This window comes from Pristiophorus japonicus, chromosome 7, assembly GCF_044704955.1.
Source record: "Pristiophorus japonicus isolate sPriJap1 chromosome 7, sPriJap1.hap1, whole genome shotgun sequence".
Lineage (NCBI taxonomy): Eukaryota > Metazoa > Chordata > Chondrichthyes > Pristiophoridae > Pristiophorus > Pristiophorus japonicus.
Genome location: NC_091983.1, coordinates 148,554,198 through 148,577,179, shown reverse-complemented (window position 1 = coordinate 148,577,179; position 22,982 = coordinate 148,554,198). Strand labels below are relative to the sequence as shown.

At 46.4% G+C, this 22,982-nt stretch overlaps 1 protein-coding gene across 2 annotated transcripts in view; it reads left to right on the top strand.

Moving 5' to 3' along the window:
• The window catches only part of mms22l (MMS22-like, DNA repair protein), a 203,387-nt gene that overhangs the window by 55,870 nt on the left and 124,535 nt on the right, over positions 1–22,982 (top strand). For both annotated transcript variants that reach the window (XM_070885405.1, XM_070885404.1), the window contains exons 10-11: positions 16,130–16,309; positions 18,604–18,666. In XM_070885405.1, the coding sequence (XP_070741506.1) occupies positions 16,130–16,309; positions 18,604–18,666 (243 nt within the window). The remainder of the gene's footprint in view (positions 1–16,129; positions 16,310–18,603; positions 18,667–22,982) is intronic.

Below are 22,982 nucleotides of genomic sequence, written 5' to 3'. Positions count from 1 at the left end.
AGCCAGGCCTAACGGGCCAGACTTCTCGGCCTTGAAGTCTGATGGCAGAAAATGAAGAAGGATGAGGGACAGGAAATGCACACCAGTTACACTGTTTTTATTGAAATAGATACATATATTAATAGTCGTGTATAGTAACAGTTTTCTCATTGCTCTTTATTGATAATGCCTCTGTTATTATAAAGCATCATGTCATCCGACTCACCGTGAGCAATACTGTGGGTGATCTGCTAAAATAATCATAAAGTTTAATTGTTACGTTAATGAGCTCAAACTGACTTTTATGGAGGAGTTGGGGTTGGAATGAGAGATGGAGGGAGAGACGCACAGACCTTGACTGAAGGAGTAGTATAAGGATTAAAGCACATTGCAATGTTGATACTTGCAATGTAAAATTTCATTTGCTAATTTTGAAAGTGTTTCGTCAAGTGGATTAATGAGGAAACAAAGTATTGAATATAGAGTTGTATGATCTTTACGGCGCAACAACTGCAAGAGAGATGCAGGGAACAGCACCAACCCTTGTACATGGCTGCCTTTGACCTTACAAAGGCCTTTGACACCGTCCACTGCGAGGGACTATGGAGCATCCTCCACCGTTTCGGCTGCCCCCTAAAGTTTGTCACCATACTCCCCCTGCTCCACGACGACATGCAGGCCGAGATCCTGACCAACGGATCCATCACAGACCCAATCCATGTCCGGACCGGGGTCAAGCAGGGCTGCGTCATCGTCCCAACCCTCTTCTTGATCTTCCTCGCTGCAATGCTCCACCTTACACTCAACAAGCTCCCCGCTGGAGTGGAACTAAACTACAGAACCAGTGGGAACCTGTTCAATCTTCGTCATCTCCAGGCCAGTTGCAAGACCATCCCAATCTCCGTCGTCGAGCTACAGTATGCGGACGACGCTTGCGTCTGCAAACATTCAGAAACTGAACTCGAGTCAACATCTTCACTGAGGCGTACAAAAGCATGATCCTTACACTAAACATCCGTAAGTCAAAGGCCCTCCACCAACCTGACCCCGTCACACAGCACTGTCCCCCAGGCATCAAGATCCACAGCGCGGCCCTGGACATCGTGGACCACTTTCCATACCTCGGGAGCCTATTATCAGCAAGGGTAGACATCGACGACGAAATTCAACACCGCCTCCAGTGTGCCAGCGCAACCTTCAGCTGCCTGAGGAAGAGAGGGTTCGAAGATCAGGCCCTCAAATCTGACACCAAGCTCATGGTCTACAGGGCTGTAGTGATACCCTCCTGTATGGCTCAGAGACGTGGACCATATACACCTCAAATCGCTGGAGATCCTGCAAATCCCTTGGGAGGATAGATGCACCAACGTTCGTGTCCTCAATCAGGCCAACATCCCCAGCATCGAAGCACTGACCACACTCGACCAGCTCCGTTCGGCGGGCCACATTGACACGACTCCCAAAGCAAGCGCGCTACTCGGAACTCCTACGCAGCAAGCGAGCCCCAGGTGTGCAGAGGAAACGTTTCAAGGACACCCTCAAAGCCTCCTTGATAAAATGCAACTGGGAGTCCCTGGCCAAAGACCACTCTAAGTGGAGGAAGAGAATCCTGGAGAGTGCTGAGCACCTCGAGTCTCATTGCCGAGAGTATGCAGAAATTAAGCACAGGCATACCAGTCCCACCCTTTCCTTCAACAACTGTCTGTCCCACCTGTGACAGTGACTGCAATTCCCATATTGGACTGTTCAGTCACCGAAGAACTCACTTTTAGAGTGGAAGCAAGTCTTTCTCGATTTCGAGGGATTGCCTATGATGATGATGATGATGTAACATATGCCAAGGCATACTAGTTCCTTTGACTTCAGTTCACATTATGTTGCAGTATCATTACTGTCCAGATCATAGTTTGATTCATGGCCTTACTGAATACAGTAAAGGCTATGGGCTCCGACAACCAGCTGAAAACTTGTGCCCCAGAACTAGCTGCGCCTCTAGCCAACCTGTTCCAGTACAGATACAACACTGGCATCTACCCGACAATGTGGAAAACTGCCCAGGTACGTCCTGTCCACAAAAAGGACAAATCCAATGCGACCAATTACCACCCCATGTCTACTCTCAATAGAAACATAGAAATTTACAGTGCAGAAGGAGGCGATCTTGGCCGCCAAAGAGCCACCTGGCCCTCGGTCAGCAGCCCTGAAGGTTAATTATAAACCTATGAACGATGAACAATGGCAAACAGGTAAAGAGCATCCGGCCCAACCAGTCTGCCCCACAAAACCGCAATACCTCGTGTATCGCAACATTTTACACTCCACCCCACACAGCCATGCGATCTCCTGGGAGAGGCAAAAAAACAGATAAAAATCCAGGCCAATTGGAGAAAAAAAATCTGGGAAAATTCCTCTCCGACCTATCCAGGTGCTTGAAACTAGTCCAGGAGATCACTCCCGCATTAGATTCCATAATGTACTTACCAATAGTGTCTGCGCCAGCCAACAAGTTGTCAGAGCCCATAGCCTTTACTGTATTCAGCAAAGTGACTGAAGGGGTCGTTGCCAGTACTATCAAGCGCCACTTACTTGCCAATAACCTGCCCTCCGATGCTCAGTTAGGGTTCCGCCAGGACTACTTGGTTCCAGACCTCATTAGAGCCATGGTCCAAAAATAGACAGAAGAGCTGAATTCCAGAGATGAGGTGAGAATGACTGGCCTTGATATCAAGGCAGCATTTGACCAAGTGTGGCATCAAGGAGCCCCAGTAAACCTGAAGTCAGTGGGTATCGGGGAGGGCGGGGTGTGGGTGGGGATCTCTCCACTGGCTAGAGTCATACCCAGCACTCGGGGAGATGGTTGTGGTTGTTGGAGGTCAATCATCTCAGCTTCAGGACATCGCTACAGGAGTTCGTCAGGGCAGTGTCCTCGGACCAACCATCTTCAGCTGCTTCATTAATGAACTTTCCGCCATCATAAGGTCAGAAGTAAGGATGTTCGCTGATGATTGCACAGTGTTCAGTTCCATTGGGGGGGGGGTCACCGTTGACCAGAAACTTAAATGGACCAGCCACATAAACACTGCAGCTACAAGAGCAGGTCAGAGGCTGGGTATTCTGTGGCGAGTGTCTCACCTCCTGACTCCCCAAAGCTGACTTTCCACCATCTACAGGGCACAAGGCAGGAGTATGATGGAATAATCTCCACTTGCTTGGATGAAGGCGCTAGCAACACTCAAGAAGCTTTACACCATCCCGAACAAAGCAGCCTGCTTGATTAGCAGCCTATACATCACCTTAGACATTTACTCCCTCCACCACCAGCGCACTGTGGCTGCAGTGTGTATCATCCACAAGATATACTGCTGCAACTCGCCAAGGCTTCTTCAACAGCATCTCCTAAACCTGCGACCTCTACCACCTAGAAGGACAAGGGCAACAGGCGCATCAGAACACCATCATCTGCAAGTTGCCCTCCAAGTTACACATCACCCTGACGTGCAAATATATCACCGTTCCTTCATCATCATTGAGTCAAAATCCTTCCGTAACAGCACTGTGGGAGTACCTTCACCGCATGGACTGCAACAGTTCAAGAAGGCGACTCACCATCACCTTCTCGAGGGAAATTGGGGATGGACAATAAATGCTGGACTTGCCCACGTCCCAGGAACTAATTTTAAAAAAAATACCATGACACTCGCCACAGGCAAATATAAGTGCATTAGACAGATTAATCCCATTCACTACAATGACTTTTATCTCGATACATGATATCACGATAATTACGGATGAGAAAGGCCATTTTGCACTTGTGAGTTTATTTATCCAGAAAGACCCTACAATTCCCCCATTGCAGTATCTAATTGTTTATTGAATGATTCCAGCATTCTTTTCTCCACCGCTCTATCTGGAAGTCCATTCCATGTGTTTATCACTCTGTTATGAAGGAGTACTTCTTGATATCCGTCTTAAAATTATCTTTTTACTGGGTTGAATTTGTGTCCCCTTCTCCTACTCTCGTAATTTAATTTAAAGCAATATTACGAATTAGCCTTTTCCCTAGCTTTAACTAACTTGTATACTTTTGTAAGATCATCACCCTGATGCTCCCTTTCCAAACTGAAAATCCAAAATTTCTCCACTCTTCGACCTTTAACACCAGAGATCTGCTTTGTCTTCCTGTACTGCCTCTTAACACTTGAATGTTTTTGCTGACCAAACTCAGCTGTGTTTGAGGTGCAGTCAGACTTGAGCACTACACAGTTTGATAGTGACTGGTAGTCTGTTTTAGCTATGTAGTTCACTAGGCATTGTTGATAGCTGTTTTGCATTGGTTAGTCATATTGAACATTGTGCCTACTAAGCCTCCCAGATTTCTTTCAACTTCATCGTTTTCAACACTGTTCATGGAATACATGTGTTGCCCATGTGTTTTCTTCCGATGTGCAATACTTAACACTTGTCTACACTAAATTTCATCTTCGATTCTTCTGGTGGGAAAGCAAGTTGAGGAGAACACAAAGAATATGCTAAGAGATATAGACCGGCTAAGTGAGTGGGCAAACATTTGTCAGATGAAGTATAATGTGGGAAAGTGTGAGGTTATCCATTTTGGCAGGAAAAATAAAAAAGCAAATTATTATTTAAATGGAGAGAGATTACAAAATGCTGCAGTACAGAGGGACCTGAGGGTCCTTGTGCATGAAACACAAAAAGGTAGTATGTAGGTACAGTAAATAATCAGGAAGGCAAATGGAATGTTGGCCTTTATTGCAAGGGGGATAGAGTATAAAAGCAGGGAAGTCCTGGTACAACTGTACAGGGTATTGGAGAGACCACACCTAGATTACTCCGTACAGTTTTGGTCTCCGTATTTAAGGAAGGATATACAGGTTGAACCTCCCTTATCCAGAATCATCCCTCGTCCAGAACCATTCCCAGCCACCAGGTGGCGCATGCACAGAACTTTGACATGAACAAATTGAAGTCCTTCCTTGCTGCCGACTCCCGCAATCGCTGGCCTGACCCCGCGATCCACCGCCGCCCCCACACCCCCACCCCCCCCCCCCCACCCCCACCCCCCCCCACCCCCCACCCACCCCCCACCCCCCACCCCCCACCCCCCCCCCCATGATCTCTCTGTCGCACTCCCAGCCCCAAGCCAGCCAGCCCCGATATTCCTTTGCTCAGTACCTGTACCATTTAATTTAACGTGACCACCCCTCAGCCAGAAAAATCCCTTATCCAGAACAGGCCAGGTCCTGAGGGTTCCGGATAAGGGAGATTCAACCTGTACTTGCATTGGCGGCAGTTCAGAGAAGGTTCACTAGGTTGATTCCTAAGATGGAGCGGTTGACTTATGAAGAAAAGTTGAGCAGGTTGGGCCTATGCTCATTGGAGTTTAGAAAAATGAGGGTGATCTTCTTAAAACATTATAAGATACTGAGGGGGCTCGACAAGGTAGATGCAGAGAGGATGTTTCCACTAGTGGGGGAATTTAGAACTAGGGGCATAGTTTCAGAATAAAGGGTCGCCCATTTAGAACTGAGATGAGGCGGAATTTTTTCTCAGTGGAATTCTCTGCCCCTGAGAGCTGTGGAGGCTGGGTCATTGAATAACTTTAAGGTGGAAGTAGACAGTTTTTTGAGCAATAACGGAATAAAGGGTTTTGGAGAGCAGGCAGGGAAGTGGAGCTGAGCCAAGATCAGATCAGCCATGATCTTATTAAATGGCGGAGCAAGCTCGAGCGACAAATGGCCTACTCCTGCTCCTATTTCTTTTGTTCTTGTGTTTTGCCCACATACATATCTTGTCCAACTCTTTCTGTAATTTTTAAGTTGCCACTTTCAACTCCACCGTTCTTCCTAATTTAGTATCATCTGAAAATGTGACTACATTGCCTTGAACTTCTCAATCCAAATCATAAAAATTCGAAACAACACTGATCTAGGACACCTTACTCAGTACTTCCCTCTCACTCTGATACTGCTTTCTATCTTTCAGTCAATTCTTATCCATTCCCAAGAATTACCCTAGATACTCCAGCTTCACTTTCTGCTTCTTGCACATCTTGGCTCCAATTTCCTAAGATTCAGCATTACTTTGTTGCCCCCTATTTAAACCTTCCTCTGTACCTTATACAAACCTTCATGCCACAACTTGCCAGCTTAAACACCCTTTTCAACGTCCCTCCGTTCGTTTGTTTAAATAAAACCCTCCAGTTGATCATGGCTTCCTCTTTCTCAGAAGGTATCTCAGTTCCCTAAGAATTGAAATCATTGACCCCTGCACCACGTTCTTACCTATGTGCTGATGGGGCCGAAATTCAGCTTCCCAAAAAGGTCTCTTACCGCTGGAAAGTGGCGGCGTCAAGTGGCTACCAATTTGCGATAAAATGGCCTCCACCAGTGAAATTCACCTAGTTGATTTTTCTGGAGGTCCCCACTTTCGCCCCGCTGTTGCCGACCCCTCAAAGATCGTATCGCTGATCTCCCGCACCTCCATCCAAATTCAGCTACAAAAATCTTCGGGCCGCTGAGTGCTTTTTCTGTCGGTGCACTGTATTTTCAGTGTGTGCAGCATGGCTGTGCGGCAGTCATTCAAGGGGAGGGCGCACTGCCACTGCCGCCATTTTTTTTATGTCGGCTGACTGCCAGGTGGGCCTGACAATTATGCCCCTGGATTCGACCGGGCTGGGGCTGCTGGCCCGGCCAAAACCTGCCCTGGTGGCCCAGTGGATCTAACTAAAATAATCGCAGGGCTCGCAGCGGTTCTCCCCTTTAAGTGAAGGGGAGAGATGTGGTGACACACACGTGTCATGATGTCATCAGCGCCAGGCTGATGACTGACAGCGGCGGAGACTCTGTCCCGCCTCCACTTCCGCCCCTCTAGAGTACTCACCACAGCACTACCGCTCCCACTATGACTGACTTCCAGTCCGCTCCAAAAAAAATGCCAAAGAGCTGAATTTCACCCAGGAGACCACGTCATCCACAGTGGCGGTGATAACACCTCAGAAGCGGTGGGTGCGACTCATTTCGGGTGGTGCTGAATTTCTACCCCGATATCTCTTATCCTGGGCTTCCTTGCTGCTGCTGCACAAGGCACCAGTAGTATTTCAAAGAATGGTACTACACTGGTTCTTCCCTTAAGCTTTCTCGCTAGCTCCCTGAAATTACTGTGAAGGATTACTGGACTATATCTCTCTAAATCATCAACTGTAACGTAGACTACAAATCCTGAGAAATCTGCATTTTAGATTCCCACTAACTAATATGAACAAAATGAAATAAGCATTATTAATTGTAGGTTTAAGTTTGTATTATGTAACTGTTAGTCAATGCACACCGATTCTTGAATAATCATGCTTTTAAACTAGTGTAATATGCCTTGCAATAGACCCGGTTCGACTTTAAAATGAAAGAAAGCGGCATTGGGCCTGCTTGAACAAATATTAAAAATGCAGACTGCATCAAAACCTGCTAGCAGAGAGACAGTGAGAAAAACTGAGAGAATTAATGGAATTTCAGATACAGTCCCTGCCTCTTGTCTCAGTAAGATTGTTGAGTTACATGGTGGTTGATTTTTTTTTTTAATACTTGTTTTAATATCTTATCAGTAATAGATCTATTATCGTGTTTCAGGATTAAATGTAGAGGTTTGTAATCATCATCAACTGCATGCAAGTATAACATGAATTATATATACCATGTAAGGGCCTTTTTCTTATGCTTAAAAGTCTCTAAGAGTAAGTTGTAACCAGATAACCTGGGGTGAGGAAGAGATTGCCATGGTCGAATAGACTGCAGTTAGCTTGGGAACCAAGGTCAGATGCAGTTGGAATTGTGCTGGAATATCATCATATCTGCAGTGATGAAAACAAAGGCCAACAGCAGGGACCGTATCTCAACCTATGGAGACATTCCTTTTGTATTGACATAACTACCCCAGATATGAGTCTTGATAGTCAAAAGCAAATGATATAAGTGTGTCATAAGACTAAAAACCTGCATAAACCAAGCTGTTACGAATGTATGGCATATTTCTGATTGCATTTTGGGTTTGGGTGTCAGCCAGTGAGTGGTTCAGGAGGATTCCATAGGTTTTCAATGAGAGTAAGGGTAAAAGAAGGGGGTCTCAATGGCCCCAAATTGTAGAAGATTTCAGGACAAATCAAAGAGACACCCAGGAGACGGGGAGAGAGAGAGAGAGACACCAGGTGCAGCCTGCTCACAGTTGCTGCTTCTACCCAGAGGATAACTGGGTAATACAAGTCTCAATTATTCTATGTTCTGATACTGTAATGTATTAAGTCTTGCTTGTGCTGAACAAAGTTAAATCATTGTCCCCAATACAGGTCAACCTCGAAGCATTTGGAACCAGAGTCTCTCTGGAATCCTATAAATTGGCGAGCCATCCAAGAGGACATGGCAGATAGCATCACAGGTTCATCCATCCATGAGCTCAGATCTGTCACTCTGGCACCTATTCATTACTGGGATGTGGGCGTTGCTGGCAAGGCCAGAATTTGTTGCCCACCCTTAATTGCCCTTGAGAAGGTGGTGGTGAGCCACTTTCTTGAACTGCTGCCGTCTGCGTGGTGAAGATACTCCCACAGTGCTGTTAGGGAGGGAGTTCCAGGATTTTAACCTAGCAATGATGAAGGAACAGCAATATATTTACATTTCAGGATAGTGTGTGACTTGGAGGGAAACTTGCAGGTGATGGTGTTCTCAAGTGCCTGCTGCCCTTGTCCTTCGAGGTGGCAGAGTTTGTGGATTTGGGAGCTGCTGTTGAAGAAGCTTTGGCGAGTTACTGCAGTGCATCTTGTAGATGGTACACACTGCAGACACGTTGAACCGGTGGTGGAGGCAGTGAATGTTTAAGGTGGTGGATTGGGTGCCAATTAAGCAGGCTGCTTTGTCCTGGATGGTTTTGAGCTTCTTCAGTATTCTAACACACTCCTAACTTGCGCCCTTTAGGTGGTGGAAAGGCTTTGGGGAATCAGGAGGTGAGGCACTCACTGTGGAATACCCAGCCTCTGACCTGCTCTTGTAGCCACAGTATTTATGTGGCTGGTCCAGTTAAGTTTCTGGTCACCCCCAGGATGTTGATGGTGGGGGATTCGATGATGGTAATGCCATTGAATGTCATGGGGCGGTAGTTAGACTCTCTTGTTGGAGATGGTCATTGCCTGGCACCTGTGTAGCACGACTGTTACTTGCCACTTATCAGCCCAAGCCTGAATGTTGTCGAGGTCTTTCTGCATGTGGGCATGGACTGCTTCATTATCTGAGAAATTATGAATGGAACTGAACACTGCAATCATCAGCGAACATCCCCACCTCTGACCTTATGATGGAGGGAAGGTCATTGATGAAGCAGCTGAAGATGGTTGGGTCAAGGGCACTGCCCTGAGGAACTCCTGCAGCGATGTCCTGAGGCTGAGATGATTGTCCTCCAACTTGAGTTTCCTCTAATAGCGTTTGCCCCCGATTGCCATTGACTTCAGTTTTACTGGGGCTCCTTGGTGCCACACTCTGTGAAATGCTGCCTCGATGTCAAGGGCAGTCACTCCTCACCTCTGGAATTCATGTTTGGACCAAGGCTGTAATGAGATTAGAGCCGAGTGGTCTTTGCAAAACCCAAACTGATCATCGGTGAGCATCTTATTGGTGACTAAATGCCGCTTGATCGCACAGTCGACGACACCTTCCGTCACTTGCTGATGAGGTGGTAATTGGCTGGATTGGATTTGTTCTGTTTTTTGTAGACAGGACATAACTGGCAAATGTGTTATTTTGTTAGGTAGATGACGGTGTTGTAGCTGTACTGGAACAGCTTGGCTAGGGGCATGGCTGGTTCTGGAGCATATGTCTTCCGTACTACAACCGGGATGTTGTCGGGGCCCATAACCTTTGCTGTATCCAGTCACATTCACCGTAGCGTACGAGAATATGGGCCTTACACGAAACATCTGTAAAACAAAGGTGCTCTATCAACCTGCCCCGCCACACAGCACTGCCCCCCGATGATCAAAATCCACAATGAGGCCTTGGACAACGTGGACCATTTTCCATACCTCGGGACTCTACTGTCAACAAGGGCAGACATTGATGACGAGGTCCAACAATGCCTTCAATGTGCCAGTGTAGCCTTTGGTTGTCTAATGAAGAGTGTGTTTGAAGACCTCAACCTTAAAACCGGCACAAAGCTCATGGTCTACAGAGCAGTAGTGATACCTGCTCTCATATATGCTTCTGAGACATGGACTATATACAGCAGGCACATCAAAGCACTGGAGAAGCCACCAATGCTGTCTCCGGAAGATCTTGCAAATCCATTGGCAGTGTTCTCGACCAGACCAACATCCTCAGCATTGACCACGCTCGATCAGCTCTGATGGACAGGCCACATCATCAGTATGCCTGATACGAGATTCCCAAAGCAAGCGCTCTACTCGGAGCTCCGACACGGCAAACGAGCCCCAGGTGGGCAGAGGAAACACTTCAAGGACACCCTCAAGGCCTCCTTGAAGAAGTTCAACATCCTCACTGACACCTGGGAATCCCTGGCGCAAGATCACTCAAAGTGGAAAAGAATAATCCGGGAAGGCGCCAAACGCCTCGAGACTCTTTGCTGGGAGCAAACAAAGACCAAGTGCAAACGGCGGAAGGAGCGCATGACAACCCAAGCCCTTCAACAAACCAGCACTTCAACCACCATCTGTCCAACCTGCGACAGAGACTGTAGTTCCCGCATCGGACTTATCAGTCATCTGAGGACTCATTTTTAATGTGGAAGCAAGTCATCCTCGACTCTGAGGGACTGCCTATGGTGATGGTAATGTATTCAGTGTGCTCAGCTGTTTCTTGATGCCACATGGAGTGAATCAAAATGGCTGTGGTTTGGCATCTGATCTACCTCCGTGAAATACCCTTGGGATTTCATACCCTTCTACTAAATTCCCTGCCTACCAGGCACGGTACTGGGCAAGACCTTGTATCTATTTCTAGTGAAAGTTTCAGTTCCTCACCTGCCTGTGCACTCTTCACTTGTCCCTTCTCTTGCCTGTGAATCTGTCTTGCAGCCCCTCTTGCCATCTGCCTGTTTCTCTTTAGAAACATAGAAACATAGAAAATAGGTGCAGGAGTAGGCCATTCGGCCCTTCTAGCCTGCACCGCCATTCAATGAGTTCATGGCTGAACATTCAACTTCAGTACCCCATTCCTGCTTTCTCGCCATACCCCTTGATCCCCCTAGCAGTAAGGACCTCATCTAACTCCTTTTTGAATATATTTAGTGAATTGGCCTCAACAACTTTCTGTGGTAGAGAATTCCACAGGTTCACCACTCTCTGGGTGAAGAGGTTCCTCCGCATCTCGGTCCTAAATGGCTTACCCCTTATCCTTAGACTGTGACCCCTGGTTCTGGACTTCCCCAACATTGGGAACATTCTTCCTGCATCTAACCTGTCTAACCCCGTCAGAATTTTATATGTTTCTATGAGGTCCCCTCTCATTCTTCTGAACTCCAGTGAATACAAGCCCAGTTGATCCAGTCTTTCTTGATATATCAGTCTGGTGAACCTTCGCTGCACTCCCTCAATAGCAAGAATGTCCTTCCTCAGGTTAGGAGACCAAAACTGTACACAATACTCCAGGTGTGGCCTCACCAATGCCCTGTACAACTGTAGCAACACCTCCCTGCCCCTGTACTCAAATCCCCTTGCTATGAAGGCCAACATGCCATTTGCTTTCTTAACCGCCTGCTGCACCTGCATGCCAACCTTCAATGACTGATGTACCATGACACCCAGGTCTCTTTGCACCTCCCCTTTTCCTAATCTGTCACCATTCAGATAATAGTCTGTCTCTCTGTTTTTACCACCAAAGTGGATAACCTCACATTTATCCACATTATACTTCATCTGCCATGCATTTGCCCACTCACCTAACCTATCCAAGTCGCTCTGCAGCCTCGCAGCTCACACTGCCACCCAACTTAGTGTCATCCGCAAATTTGGAGATACTACATTTAATCCCCTCATCTAAATCATTAATGTACAGTGTAAACAGCTGGGGCCCCAGCACAGAACCTTGCGGTACCCCACTAGTCACTGCCTGCCATTCTGAAAAGTACCCATTTACTCCTACTCTTTGCTTCCTGTCTGACAACCAGTTCTCAATCCATGTCAGTACACTACCCCCAATCCCATGTGCTCTAACTTTGCACATCAATCTCTTGTGTGGGACCTTGTCGAACGCCTTCTGAAAGTCCAAATATACCACATCAACTGGTTCTCCCTTATCCACTCTACTGGAAACATCCTCAAAAAATTCCAGAAGATTTGTCAAGCATGATTTCCCTTTCACAAATCCATGCTGACTTGGACCTATCATGTCACCTCTTTCCAAATGCACTGCTATGACATCCTTAATAATTGATTCCATCATTTTACCCACTACCGATGTCAGGCTGACCGGTCTATAATTCCCTGTTTTCTCTCTCCCTCCTTTTTTAAAAAGTGGGGTTACATTGGCTACCCTCCACTCCATAGGAACTGATCCAGAGTCAATGGAATGTTGGAAAATGACTGTCAACGCATCCACTATTTCCAAGGCCACCTCCTTAAGTACTCTGGGATGCAGTCCATCAGGCCCTGGGGATTTATCGGCCTTCAATCCCATCAATTTCCCCAACACAATTTCCCGGCTAATAAGGATTTCCCTCAGTTCCTCCTCCTTACTAGACCCCCCGACCCCTTTTATAACCGGAAGGTTGTTCGTGTCCTCCTTCGTGAATACCGAACCAAAGTACTTGTTCAATTGGTCCGCCATTTCTTTGTTCCCCGTTATGACTTCCCCTGATTCTGACTGCAGGGGACCTACATTTGTCTTTACTAACCTTTTTCTCTTTACATATCTATAGAAACTTTTGCAATCCGTCTTAATGTTCCCTGTAAGCTTCTTCTCATACTCCATTTTCCCTGCCCTAATCAAACCCTTTGTCCTCCTCTGCTGAGTTCTAAATTTCTCCCAGTCCCCAGGTTCGCTGCTATTTCTGGCCAATTTGTATGCCACTTCCTTGGCTTTAATACTATCCCTGATTTCCCTTGATAGCCACGGTTGAGCCACCTTCCCTTTTTTATTTCTATGCCAGACAGGAATGTACAATTGTTGTAGTTCATCCATGCGGTCTCTAAATGTCTGCCATTGCCCATCCACAGTCAACCCCTTAAGTATCATTCGCCAATCCATCTCAGCCAATTCACGCCTCATACCTTCAAAGTTAGCCGCCTTTAAGTTCTGGACCATGGTCTCTGAATTAACTGTTTCATTCTCCATCCTAATGCAGAATTCCACCATATTATGGTCACTCTTCCCCAAGGGGCCTCGCACAACGAGATTGCTAATTAATCCTTTCTCATTACATAACACCCAGTCTAAGATGGCCTCCCCCCTAGTTGGTTCCTCGACATATTGGTCGAGAAAACCATCCCTTATGCACTCCAGAAAATCCTCCTCCACCGTATTGCTTCCAGTTTGGTTAGCCCAATCTATGTGCATATTAAAGTCACCCATTATAACTGCTGCACCTTTATTGCACGCACCCCTAATTTCCTGTTTGATGCCCTCCCCAACATCACTACTACTGTTTGGAGGTCTGTACACAACTCCCACTAACGTTTTTTGCCCTTTGGTGTTCTGCAGCTCTACCCATATAGATTCCACATCATCCAAGCTAATGTCCTTCCTAATTATTGCCTTAATCTCCTCCTTAACCAGCAATGCTACCCCACCTCCTTTTCCTTTTATTCTATCCTTCCTGAATGTTGAATACCCCTGGATGTTGAGTTCCCAGCCCTGCTCATCCTGGAGCCACGTCTCCGTAATCCCAATCACATCATATTTGTTAACATCTATTTGCACAGTTAATTCATCCACCTTATTGCGGATACTCCTTGCATTAAGACACAAAGCCTTTAGGCTTGTTTTTTTAACACCCTCTGTCCTTTTAGAATTTTGCTGTACAATGGCCCTTTTTGTTCTTTGCCTTGGGTTTCTCTGCCCTCCACTTTTCCTCATCTCCTTTCTGTCTTTTGTTTTTGCCTCCTTTTTGTTTCCCTCTATCTCCCTGCATTGGTTCCCATCCCCCTGCCATATTAGTTTAACTCCTCCCCAACAGCACTAGCAAACACTCCCCCGAGGACATTGGTTCCGATTCTGCCCAGGTGCAGACCGTCCGGATTGTACTGGTCCCACCTCCCCCAGAACCGGTTCCAATGCCCCAGGAATTTGAATCCCTCCCTGCTGCACCATTGCTCAAGCCACGTATTCATCTGAGCTATCCTGCGATTCCTACTCTGACTAGCACGTGGCACTGGTAGCAATCCCGAGATTACTACTTTTGAGGTCCTACTTTTTAATTTAGCTCCTAGCTCCTTAAATTCATTTCGTAGGAACTCATCCCTTTTTTTACCTATGTCATTGGTACCAACGTGCACCACGACAACTGGCTGTTCTCCCTCCCTTTTTAGAATGTCCTCCACCCGCTCCGAGACATCCTTGACCCTTGCACCAGGGAGGCAACATACCATCCTGGAGTCTCGGTTGCGGCCGCAGAAACGCCTATCTATTCCCCTTACAATTGAATCCCCTATCACTATCGCTCTTCCACTCTTTTTCCTGCCCTCCTGTGCAACAGAGCCAGCCACGGTGCCATGAACTTGGCTGCTGCTGCCCTCCCCTGATGAGTCATCCCCCTCAACAGTACTCAAAGCGGTGTATCTGTTTTGCAGGGGGATGACCACAGGGGACCCCTGCACTACCTTCCTTGCACTACTCTTCCTGCTGGTCTTCCATTCCCTCGCTGGCTGTGGACCCTTCTCCTGCAGTAAGACCAACTCGCTACACGTGATACTCACGTCATTCTCAGCATCGTGGATGCTCCAGAGTGAATCCACCTTCAGCTCCAACTCCGCAACGCGGACCGTCAGTAGCCGGAGGTGGACACACTTCCCGCACATGTAGTCGTCAGGGACACTGGTGTTGTCCCTGTGTTCCCACATGGTACAGGAGGAGCATATCACGTGACCGAGCTGTCCTGCCATGACTTAACCCTTAGATACACTTAAATTGCCGACAACAATGTTAAAAGTTACTGACTAATAAAGAAAAAGAAAAACTACTCACCAATCAGCAGCCAATCACTTACCATGTTGGCTGTGACGTCACCTTTTGATTTCTTTCTACTTCTTTTTTGCCTTCTCTCCCAGCTGGAGCTGCACCGGTGCGCCTCTCTCGACTCCCGCCTCTCTCGACACTCCCCGGACAGCTGAGCCTTTTATAGGCCGCTGCCTCTCTCGACTCCCGCCTCTCTCGACGCTCCCCGGACTGCTGAGCCTTTTATAGGCCGCTGCCTCTCTCGACTCCCGCCTCTCTCGACGCTCCCCGGACTGCTGAGCCTTTTATAGGCCGCTGCCTCTCTCGACTCCCGCCTTTCTCAGGTGTGACAATAAATCTCGCTATTAAATTCACTTCTGCCCTCTCAACATAGCCAAGTGCCTTTCATGTTTCTGATTGATTTATATCTTGAGTGTTGCATTGAGCTGGCATTTTATGGCATGCATAGATATCCTGGAACACAAACTGGATGTCCTATTTATGGCAGTGAATGCAATGAAAGAGATGTCCTGCCAGCCTGTAGGTTTTTGACTTTCTCATTAACAATAAATGAACTAAATTATCTTCAACAGCATTTTCCACAGCATAACTTCTGTGCTGAAATGCCATTCCAATATATCAGTCTTGTTTGAACAGTGATGAGGAAAAGTTAACTAAGCCATATAAAGTTAGCCTATAGTCAAGAGGCTATACAAATCTCAGGATTGAGTTAAAGTTGATAAACTCCCATGGTTTAATTAACTGTGTTGCTCTTTACTCTCGTCATCTCGATCAATAATGATGATTTTTCCGGTTTTGGTATTAAATTTACCTACTGAGCCATCAGTTGAGCAATATTGTATTCATTTTATTAAAGAGGTGAATTTCATTATTTCTGTTCTGTTGATGTGCTATCAAGCTTCACTTTCTGCAGTTACCGTGTTGCAAGCCAGTAGAAGATGAATAATTCTGTTTGTATATTGTAGGATTTCTGGAGCTGCTCGAACAGTCACCTCAGAAATCTCCTGCAAGAGGCTGCTGGTATGGAAGGAGTCCGTCTTTGTGATGCCACTCACTGTAAGGATTCCCAGGGTTTCAGCTGGTGGTTGGTTACCCACCTTGCAATTCTTTACACGTTTGATAGGAATGGAACTACTCAGGAGAAGGTACAGAGTGAAGATGTGTGAATTGTGTAGTGTTGTTCTAAATTTTAGATTTGAGTGAACCTTTTCCTTGAACTATTGTGACTAGTTTTGCTAGGAAGGCCAGTTAAGTTAAGATAAACACATAGGGGTCGAAATTCCCTTCAAAGCCGCCGTATGTTAGCACCGGTGCTAGGCAGCTAATGGGCGGCAAAGGCCTGCCGTCGGTGTTGCGCAGCGTCCACGGCTCGGGAGAAATTCGATCGGCTCTTTGGTAGAGGTGCCAAGTGGTAATGCCACCCACGTGATGACGTCATCCAGCGTGCAACACCCCTTTGGGCCGCTCCCGCGATATTTGGTTTGTACGCACGCCTAACAGCAAGGCGTCTGTGCTGCTTGGGAAGTGGAGGGAACATCTCGGTGCTCTGGCGTATTCGCCCAGAGACCAAGGGAAGTTTTGTTTCTTTATCTTTGCATTAGTTGTAACAATGGGGAAGTTTGTGCATTGGTCAGAGAAGTTCGAGGTTTTTTTCTTTCTTTTCTTCCCGTTTTTCAGCTAGCATGGCGGCAGCCTCCCGACGTGAAATGCAGTCTGCCCCCTGAGCTCCCGTCTGAGGACGAGTGTGTAATGTCACTTTTTAGCGCTGCTCTCATCTTTGGGCGTAAAAACTGAATTTGGCAGGTTGAGCCTGCACCTAATGCCTGGCGGTAAAATCAGCACTTGGGCGGTAATTTGGATACAGAATACCATCCCACTCATCTGTAAGAAAAACTTGTGAAGTTAGACGAAGAATCACCTTTACTGCACCAATATAAACTTGTCCATTTCCCACACCTCTCTGCAAACTGGTACCAAATTACGGAGGGTGCTGTTACTCTCACACAAGGAACTGGGTTGCGATTCCCCAAGCAATTTTAGACCCTCACAAACTGAGGAGAGAGGAGATTTTCATGCCGTGGTTTAGATTGGATTCAAATCCACAACCTGGAGCTGAAAAGACAAGGAGGGAGAAATTTCATCACGCCTCTGTTGCGGGTGGAGCGGTAAATATTGCGCTGGCAAATAGATTGCATCTACCGCTGCAAAATTCATCAGTTGGGCCCAGAGTTTGGAGCAGAGCGCTAAGTGATGCGTTGCACACCTCATTTAGGGCACTCGACCAGCTGAACAAGCAAAAGTCCCGAGCTAAACAGCTGGCCTCGGAGCTCCATCGTGGCGGGGGGGGGGGGGGGGGGGGGGGGAGAAACCTGATTTAAAAAAAAACATTCCCAATACATAACTCGCGTCACCACAACATAAATCGCAAAACAAAAACAAATCGACCTGAGGTTGACATTACTTGCCTCACTGCAGCCACTACAGCTTGGAATCCCAGCTTCCACAGACGTTCGCAGCAGGCCGCTCTACGCAGCACTACAGGTCGGGTGGCAACCAAAAATTGAGCTGGTGTTGCAACCAGGGGCTTTGCACACTGGCTGGCCACTTCCGGGTGGTAATGCTCCCTGCCCCCTCAGAACCGGCACCGAATGTCCCGGTGGGGTGCTGGAATCTAGCCACCTGCCCGGAAGTGCATACCACCGCCATTGCTGCCCCTCTGGGTCGCTAACGGGCGGCAGAAGACCGAAAATCCAGCCCCGTGTCCTTTACCCATGGTACTACCTGGTCAATGTGCCAATAAAGTCCTTCGGGTGGATTTTCGGCTCCTCTGCGCTCCGTTTTTCGCTCCGGTGCAGCGGCAATGGCGGAGGTGAGGTGTTCTGGGTGGGCGGTTAGCCTCCAGCGCCCACAGCGATCCTCGGATCCGGTGGTACGGAGCAGCACCGCCAGGAAGAGCTGCGCCATTGTGCAATGCCCCTGGTTGTGACACTGGCGCGAGTTTTGACTCTTGCTCAAAGCTCGCCCCATAGTGAACCCCTGGGAAATCAGGCGGTCCAACAATACTGGACTCCAAGTGTGATTGTTTTTTCTTAATGTTTTTTGCGATTTGTGCTGTGGTGGCATGGGTAATGTTTTGGGAATGTTTTTGTGGCTTTTATTTTCCTCCCCAGGCGTCTCGGAGTGTTCCCGGACTGGCTCGTTAGCTTGGGATTTTCCTATGCTAGCACCAAAGAGGTGTACAGCGCCTCCCTTAGCGCTGTGCCCCAGACTCAGGGCACAGCTACGCAATGTTACTTACTGAGGCACAAACTGTTTCCGTTCGCAAACTTTACCATCCCGCTGCTCTAACCGCCCCAAAAACATCAAAGCCGATAATCTAACCCTTAATTCTACATTTCCAGAACTTGCTAATATATTTTAATGTATTTGTGCAATGCAGAAACAGATTGAAAGTAATTGGAGTTTTACAGAAGAGCTTCTGAAACTATCCTCGAATGTTCAGGTATGTAAATATACATATACATATACTTAATATCCATTTGATAAAGCCTAAATATTATTGCCAGGAATTACCTTCGGATTCTCCCCATTTGTTGCCGTAACTTCATGGAAGATTGGTGGAAACCCCGATAGCCTTGTGTATCCATTTTTTCTGCCGAAGTTAAGTTGGCCAATTGGGAGACCCTTTTACACATCTTGTATACTATATTGTTTAACTCAGATGTATGTGCAAATCCTTGCAGTTTGCAAGCGTGTTTCTACGTCACGGTTTCTTTCACATGGAGATGAGTAAAAGTGGAGGGCAGAGAAACCCAAGGCAAAAAACAAAAGGGGCCAAGGTACAGCAAAATTCTAAAGGGTCAAAGTGTAATAAAAAGGCAAGCCTGAAAGCTCGGTGCCTCAATGCGAGGAGTATTCGGAACCCAGGAGAGGGCTCTGAGCTAGTTAGTGGGTGAGAGCTCAGATGAACAGGACCCCAAGAAAGAATGCAAAAGGCAGGAGGCAACAGAGCAGAGTAGCACTGGCGTAAGTGTAAACCACAAGGTGATGGGAAGGGACAATATGTATGAATATAAAGGGGCTGCAGGAGGGGTCAAAACTAAAAATCATGATTTAAAAACTAATATTAAAACACTCTACCTAAACGCACGCAGCATTCGAAATAAAGTAAATGAGTTGACGGCACAAATCATTACAAATGGATATGATTTGGTGGCCATTACAGAAACGTGGTTGCAGGGTGGCCAAGACTGGGGATTAAACATACAAGGGTATCTGACAATTCTGAAGGATAGACAAGAAGGGAAAGGAGGTGGGGTAGCTCTGTGAATAAAGGATGATATCAGGGCAGTTGAGAGAGATGATATTGGCTCTAATGAACAAAATGTTGAATCGTTGAGGGTGGAGATTAGAGATAGTAAGGGGAAAAAGTCACTGGTGGACTTAGTTTATAGGCCCCCAAATAATAACTTCACGGTGGGGCGGGCAATAATCAAGGGAATAATAGAGCCATGTGAAAAAGGAACGGCAGTAATCGTGGGGGATTTTAACCTACATATCGATTGATCAAATCGCACGGGGTAGCCTTGAGGAGGAATTCATAGAATGCATACTGGATTGTTTCTTAGAACAGTATGTTATAGAACCTACAAGGGAGCAAGCTATCTTAGACCTGGTCCTGTGTAATGAGACAGGAATAATAAACTATCTCCTAATAAAAGATCCTCTCGGAATAAGTGATCACAATATGGTTGAATTTGTAATAGACTGAGGGTGAGGAAGTAGTGTCTCAAACGAGCATACTATGCTTAAACAAAGGGGACTACAGTGGGATGAGCGTAGAGTTGACTAAAGTAGACTGGGAACACAGACTAAACGGTGGCACAATTGAGGAACAGTGGAGGACTTTTAAGGAGCTCTTTCATAGTGCTCAACAAAAATATATTCCAGTGAAAAAGAAGGGCGGTAAGAGAAGGGATAACCAGCCGTGGATAACCAAGGAAATAAAGGAGAGTATCAAATTAAAAACCAATGCGTATAAGGTGGCCAAGGTTAGTGGGAAACTAGAAGATTGGGAAAACTTTAAATGACAGCAAAGAATGACTAAGAAAGCAATAAAGAAAGGAAAGATAGATTACGAAAGTAAACTTGCGCAAAACATAAAAACAGATAGTAAAAGCTTTTACTGATATATAAAACGGAAGAGAGTGACTAAAGTAAATGTTGGTCCCTTAGAAGATAAGGGGGATTTAATAATGGGAAATGTGGAAATGGCTGAGACCTTAAACAATTATTTTGCTTCGGTCTTCAGTGGAAGACACAAAAACCATGTCAAAAATTGCTGGTCACGGGAATGTGGGAAGGGAGGACCTTGAGACAATCACTATCACTAGGGAGGTAGTGCTGGACAGGCTAATGGGACTCACGGTAGACAAGTCCCCTGGTCCTGATGAAATGCATCCCAGAGTATTAAAAGAGATGGCGGAAGTTATAGCAGATGCATTCGTTCTAATCTACCAAAATTCCCTGGACTCTGGGGAGGTACCAGCGGATTGGAAAGCAGCTAATGTAACGCCTCTGTTTTTTAAAAAAAAAAGGGGGACAGACAAAAAGCCGGTTAGTTTAACATCTGTAGTGGGGAAAATGCTTGAAGCTATCATTAAGGAAGAAATAGCGGGACATCTAGATAGGAGTAGTGCAATCAAGCAGACGCAGCATGGATTCATGAAGGGGAAATCATGTTGAACTAATTTACTGGAATTCTTTGAGGATATAACGAGCATGGTGGATAGAGGTGAACCGATGGATGTGGTGTATTTAGATTTCCAAAAGGCATTCGATAAGGTGCCACACAAAAGGTTACTGCAGAAGATAAAGGTACGTGGAGTCAGAGGAAATGTATTAGCATGGATCGAAAATTGGCTGCCTAACAGAAAGCAGAGAGTCGGGATAAATGGGTCCTTTTCGGGTTGGAAATTGGTGGTTAGTGGTGTGCCACAGGGATCGGTGCTGGGACCACAACTGTTTACCATATACATAGATGACCTGGAAGAGGGGACGGAGTGCAGTGTAACAAAATTTGCAGATGACACAAAGATTAGTGGGAAAGCGGGTTGTATCGAGGATGCAAAGAGATTTAGATAGGTTAAGCGAATGGGCTAAAGTTGGCAGATGGAATACAATATCGGAAAATGTGAGGTCATCCACCTTGGAAAAAACAGTAAAAAAGGGATTATTATTTGAATGGGGAGAATTTACAACATGCTGCGGTGCAGAGGGACCTGGGGTCCTTGTGCATGAATCCCAAAAAGTTAGTTTGCAGGTGCAGCAGGTAATCGGGAAGGCGAATGGAATGTTGGCCTTCATTGCGAGAGGGATGGAGTACAAAAGCAGGGAGGTCCTGCTGCAACTGTACAGGGTATTGGTGAGGCCGTATCTGGAGTACTGCGTGCAGTTTTGGTCACCTTACTTAAGGAAGGATATACTAGCCTTGGAGGGGGTACAGAGACGATTCACTAGGCTGATTCAGGAGATGAGGTGGTTACCTTATGATAGATTGAGTAGATTGGGTCTTTACTTGTTGGAATTCAGAAGGATGAGGGGTGATCTTATAGAAACAATTAAAATAATGAAAGGGATAGACAAGATAGAGGCAGAGAGGTTGTTTCCACTAGTCGGGGAGACTAGAACTAGGGGGCACAGCCTCAAAATACGGGGGAGCCAATTTAAAACCGAGTTGAGAAGGAATTTCTTCTCCCAGAGGGTTGTGAATCTCTGGAATTCTCTGCCCAAGGAAGCAGATGAGGCTAGCTCATTGAATGTATTCAAATCACAGATCGATAGATTTTTAACCAATAAGGGAATTAAGGGTTATGGAGAGCGGGCGGGTAAGTGGAGCTGATTCCACGGCCAGATCAGCCATGATCTTGAATGGCGGAGCAGGCTCGATGGGCTAGATGGCCTACTCCTGTTCCTAATTCTTATGTAAAAGGATAGTATGCAGGTACAGCAAGTGATCAGGAAGGTGAATGGAATCTTGGCCTTTATTGCAAGGGGGATGGAGTATAAAAGCAGAGAAGTCTTGTTGCAGCTATATAAGATTGAGGCCACACCTGGAATACTGTGTGCAGTTTTGGTTTCCATATTTACGAAAGGATATACTTGCTTTGGCAGTTCAGAGAAGGTTCACTAGGTTGATTCCGGGGATGAGGGGGTTAACTTATGAGGAAAGGTAGAGTAGGTTGGACCTCTACTCATTGGCATTCAGAAGAATGAGGGGTGATCTTATCGAAGCGTATAAGATTGAGGGGGCTTGACAAGGTGGATGCAGAGAAGATGTTTCCACTGATGGGGGAGACTAGAACTAGAGGGCATGATCTTAGAGTAAGGGGCAGCCCATTTAAAACAGGGATGAGGAGAAATTTCTTCTCAAAGGGTTATAAATCTGTGGAATTTTCTGCCTCAGCGAGCTGTGGAAGCTGGGACATTGAATAAATTTAAGACAGAAATAGACAGTTTATTAAACGATAAGGGGTTATGGGGAGTGGGCAGGGAAGTGGAGCTGAGTCCATGATCAGATCAGCCATGATCTTATTGAATGGTGGAGCAGGCTCGAAGGGCCATATGGCCTACTCCTGTTCCTATTTCTTATGTTCTTATAACTAGCGAGTGTGCTAGCATGGAAGTGATGCACTACTCGACAGATATTTGATCTGGGTGTGAGATGCTTGCACAATAAGCAAACAACTTTTGAGTACCAGTGTCAAAATTATCATGTGTACTTGCTGAAAAATGTCATCAGAATAATGTAGAAGTGCT